Source organism: Dipodomys ordii, unplaced genomic scaffold (genome assembly GCF_000151885.1).
Source record: "Dipodomys ordii isolate 6190 unplaced genomic scaffold, Dord_2.0 Scaffold60, whole genome shotgun sequence".
NCBI lineage: Eukaryota > Metazoa > Chordata > Mammalia > Rodentia > Heteromyidae > Dipodomys > Dipodomys ordii.
This window is the reverse complement of record NW_012267276.1, coordinates 3,960,851-3,965,340: the sequence shown is the minus strand read 5'-3', so window position 1 is coordinate 3,965,340 and position 4,490 is coordinate 3,960,851. Positions and strand designations below refer to the sequence as shown.

General features: G+C 42.0%; 1 protein-coding gene across 1 annotated transcript in view; it reads left to right on the top strand.

Annotated features, from left to right (window-relative positions):
- The first annotated feature begins 235 nt into the window (after window positions 1-235).
- Efhb (EF-hand domain family, member B) overlaps window positions 236-4,490 on the top strand; it is a 43,752-nt gene continuing 39,497 nt past the window's right edge. Inside the window, 3 exon segments of the mRNA XM_013022106.1 lie at window positions 236-302; window positions 449-562; window positions 565-1,073. Of these exon segments, the coding sequence (XP_012877560.1) occupies window positions 236-302; window positions 449-562; window positions 565-1,073 (690 nt within the window).

The window sequence follows — 4,490 nt, the reverse complement described above, 5'->3', positions numbered from 1 at the left end:
GACGACAACCGGTCAAATTAAGCCAATGGCGGTAAAGAATTTTATATTTGAAACTATTTTAATAACTCTGAATTGCTAGGGAAACCAGAGTGGTTGATGAACCATTACTCTAGTTCCCGAAAGCCACACCATTCTAGCTTTCTTGCTCTACAGATTTAGCAAGAATTAAAAGAGAAAGAAAAAGAAAAGAAGAAAAAAAAATACTGGGGCCAGAGAAAGATACAAGGGAGAGAAGATGGATGGGATCGCCCTGGGAGGACTAGCTCGCCAAGCCCCGCCCCCAGACCCAGCCTGTTTCCCAGGTAACCGTGTAAATAGACTCCACCTGCTTCCCTGTCAACTGTGCTTGGTGTGAGAGGCAGGCAGGAAGCAGTGGGCTGGGAATCAGGGGGAGAGGTGCTCTTTCGTGAGAGTGGGGTCCCCTAAAGACTTCCAAACTTCCCTCCAGCCAGATACAGCTACCCCCTGAACGACAGGGAACCTGGGGAGAAATCTCCCCTGAGCATAGAGGTCTGTTTTACCCAAGAAGGAGAAGGTGACTTAGGAGACAGGAGGATACTTACAGAACAAAATCTCCCACAGAGTTAAGGCGTAGACTAGGATTTGGAAAAGGAAATCGCCTATGGAGGGAAAGCCCTGCAGTTAGTAATAATTATAACGAAAAGTTGGTATCGTCAGAAACAAAATCTCCACTGGGCCAGGGGCTTGAAATGAGATTAGAAAGACAGGCTTTGCCTGGGACTTTAAGGGAGAAGGATAATTTAGGAGTCGACAGTGTATCCAATTTCAGGGGGACACAGGAAAAAAAGCCCACCTGTGTTGTGGTTAAACCCAGCATAGAGATGGACTCTGTGAAGGTAGACATTGGGCTTCCCATAGCTGACAGGTCCAATGAAACTAAGGAGCTAGAGCCCCAAATGGGCTTGGTGATTGAACCCCCTCAGAATCAGTTTGTCGAACAACCTAAAGAGAAAAAGGAGCCTGAAAACATTGAACCAGGAGTGGAACCTCCACACTGCATCAGACCCATATACTCTGGAAAATATTTTGACCGGACACCTTGCTGGCCAATTGTAAGTTTTTGATGTGGTTTTATTTTTTCTTAGTTTTTTCTCTCAAGGATACATGTGTACTCCTGCCTTTTCATTTTCCTCACCCCCCCCTCCCCGTGTATGTGTGTGTGTGTGTGTGTGTGTGTGTGTGTGTGTGTGATGGTCCTGGGCACTAGCCTTGAACAAAAAGCTCAGGGACAGCACCCAGGCCCTGGGTTGAAGCCCCAGGACTGGCACAATAAAAAATTCTATTTGGATTACACGATATTGAGAGATGAAGAAGAGACCTAAAAATCTACAATTCAGAAGTTGACAGTTAATCTTTTTGTTTTTTTCCCTCTCCTTTTAGTATTAGGGATTGAACACAGCACTAGGGATTGTGAATGCTAGGGAATATAGACTTGAACTTTGGGTTTGAGAAGAAATTACTATACACTATTGAGTTTATGAATGTCTTGAGTTTGAAATGGCAGGTGAAGATCATTGGATTATCAAGCCAGTGGAAACAGTGATATAGTTGAAGCCATGGGTAGGAACTAGAAAAGATAAAGGCAGAAATCTTGGGATATACTGACATTGTTGAGGTAGGCTGTAAAAAGATGAGCTCATAAAACAAGGACTGTTAAAGGAAGAAAGATTAGCTAGTCAAAGGAAAGAATGGAGAAAAGAGTGTGATGTCTGGGTGTCATATCTGAGTGTATACTATAGTATTGAGCATGAAGGGAGTATCTTTCTGCTTTTGTTTTGTTTTAGGACAAGGCCTCAGACTTATTACATATCCCAGACTGGCCTTGAATGGGTGATCCTTTAAGGAATTCTTGGAATAAAAGATTTTACACACTGAAATTGGAGAACAATACAATTCTGCTAAACAGAGGTCACAGGAATTCTGCCTAGTTTTGTCTGCATCTCAAACTTATGGTCTCATTGGCATTTAGGGCATCCTTTTGGCTTTGACCCATTTTGCTTTTTGATTCCATTATTGGATTTCCCCAGACACTGACTTTTTACTTTTTTTTGGTGAAGAGTTGGATGGGGAAGGTGTTACAGGCAGTTCTGGGGTTTGAACTCAGACCCAGGGGTCTGTCCTTGAGCTTTCTTTTTACCCAAGTCTGCTGCTCTATCACTTGAGCCACACAGCTCCATTTCTGGATTTTTGGTAGTTAATTGGAGATAAGAGTCTCAAGGGGGGCTGGGAAGGTGGCTCAGTGCTAGAACGCTTTGCCTTGCATGCCTGAGGCCCTGGGTTCAATTCCTCAGCACCACATAATCAAAAAGAAAAAAGCCAGAAGTAGCGCTGTGGCTCAAGTGGTAGAGCGCTAGTGAGCTGAAGAACTGAGGGACAGCGCCCAGGCCCAGAGTTCAGGCCCCACGACTGCCCCCCCCAAAAAAAAAGAGTCTCAAGGATTTCTTCCTGAGTTGGCTTTGAATCCCCATCCTTGGATCTCAGCCTCCTGACTAGCTAGAATTACAGGTGAGAACCGCCAGCACCTAGACAGATTTTTACTTTTTACTTGACAATGTCTGCTTTCTGTTCCTGTTTCTGGATTTGTCATGACTTCTAACCCGATTTTCAACACAGGTGGTTTTAAAATCTCTATTTCTCATACTCTGCTTTTTATTTTTTTATTTTTTAGGCAGGTCCTCCATAGTTCAGGCTAGCCTCAAATTTACTATCTAGCCAATGCTGGCCTTGAATTTGAAATACTTCTGCCTCACCCTTGAAGACCTGATGTCATTATAGAGTTGAATCCCCTATACTCTACTGTACTGAGCACTCTAAATGTGATGAGGGTATAGAAGAGAATAAGGAGAGAAATTTCTCAGTATTAAAATGTCTCTGATTGAGGCTGGGAATGTGGCTTAAGTGGTAGAGTGCTAGTTTTTTTTGTTTTTGTCGGTCGTGGGGCTTGAACTCTGGGCTTTGGCGCTGTCCTTGCGCTCTTTAGCTCAAGGCGAGCGCGCTACAGCTTGAGCCACAGCACCTCTTCCAGAGTGCTAGTCTTGAGCAAAAGAAGTTCAGGACAGTGCCCAGGCCTGGAGTTCAAACTCCAGGACTGGTAGTAGTAGTAGTAGTACTACTACTACTACTATAAAGTTAAATAGACCCAAGTAAAGACAGTACTTACAATGTTCGTACAATATAAAGCCATGAGGCTACATAGCTGAAAAATTATAGAGTACTTGCTTTCAAAGAACTGAACAGTCTAGAGATCTGGAGGGATATTTTTGTGGAGGGGTATACTAGTGCTTAAATTCATGGCCTTACATTCTCACTTTTTGTTGTTATTAGTCCTGGGGCTTGAACTCAGGGCCATGGCACTGTCTCTAAATACTTTGCTCAAGGTTAGTGCTCTACCACTTTGAGCCACATGTCCACGTCCATCGTTTTTAGCAGTTAATTGGAGATAAGACTTTCATGGACTTTCTAGCTGGTTTTCAACCAATCTCAGATCTTAGCCTCCTGAGTAGTCAGGATTACGGTCGAGCAGTACCCAGCTCACTTGGTTTTTTACTCAAAGCTGGCACTTTACCACATGAGGCACAATACTACTTCTAGCTTTTTGCTGACTAATTGAAGATAAGAATCTCATGAATTTGTATGCTGGCTTTGAGCTGTGATTTGTAGCTCTCAGCCTCCTAAGTAGCTAGGACTACAGGTGTGAACCACTAGTGTCAGGTGATATTTGAAAATTTTCACTCCTATTTCCTGCATGAAAAGCATAATATGTTTTTCTCTTGTTTATTTCTTTCTTTGTTATTCTGTTACACCAAAATCAATTTTTGCTAAAACTTTCACCTTGTTAAACTATTATTATGAGACTCCCTTGAAATGCCTTTTGTATGTAGCTCTCAAGGACCTCTGATTTTTCTTTTATTGTGAAAATACCGTACAAAGGGGTTACAATTACATGGGCAAGATAATAAGTATATTTCTTATCAAGCATTGTTGCTTCCTCTTTGTTTCCCCTTCCCATCCCTTCCCATATGCCCCCCAACCTCTCCCCCCACACCAAAGTTGTAAAGTTCATTATTGACATAATAACTTCTACATCTCATTGTTGCAATGGGTCTACCTGTATCCCTATTTAAACGATTTGTTTTTTCCCTTCTCCTCCACAAATTATACCAACATCAAATACAGTGAAAGCAGGGGTTATACCATGGGGGAGGGACATACAAAGCAACAAAGAAATCATTTTATAAGTATATTAGGAACAATTGCATGAAAGAAAAAAAATTGAATACTTATCTTGGGGTTCATTTCCTTAACATCACCTTATCTGACCTTTTCTGCTTGACTCAGACATATACTAGTTATTGCAAATAAGGGAAACCATGGGACCTATGTTTCATGTTTCTTTGGGCCTGGCTTACTTCACTTAATATAATTTTTTCCAAGCCTTTCCATTTTATTTAATTTTTTTTTTGGGTCCA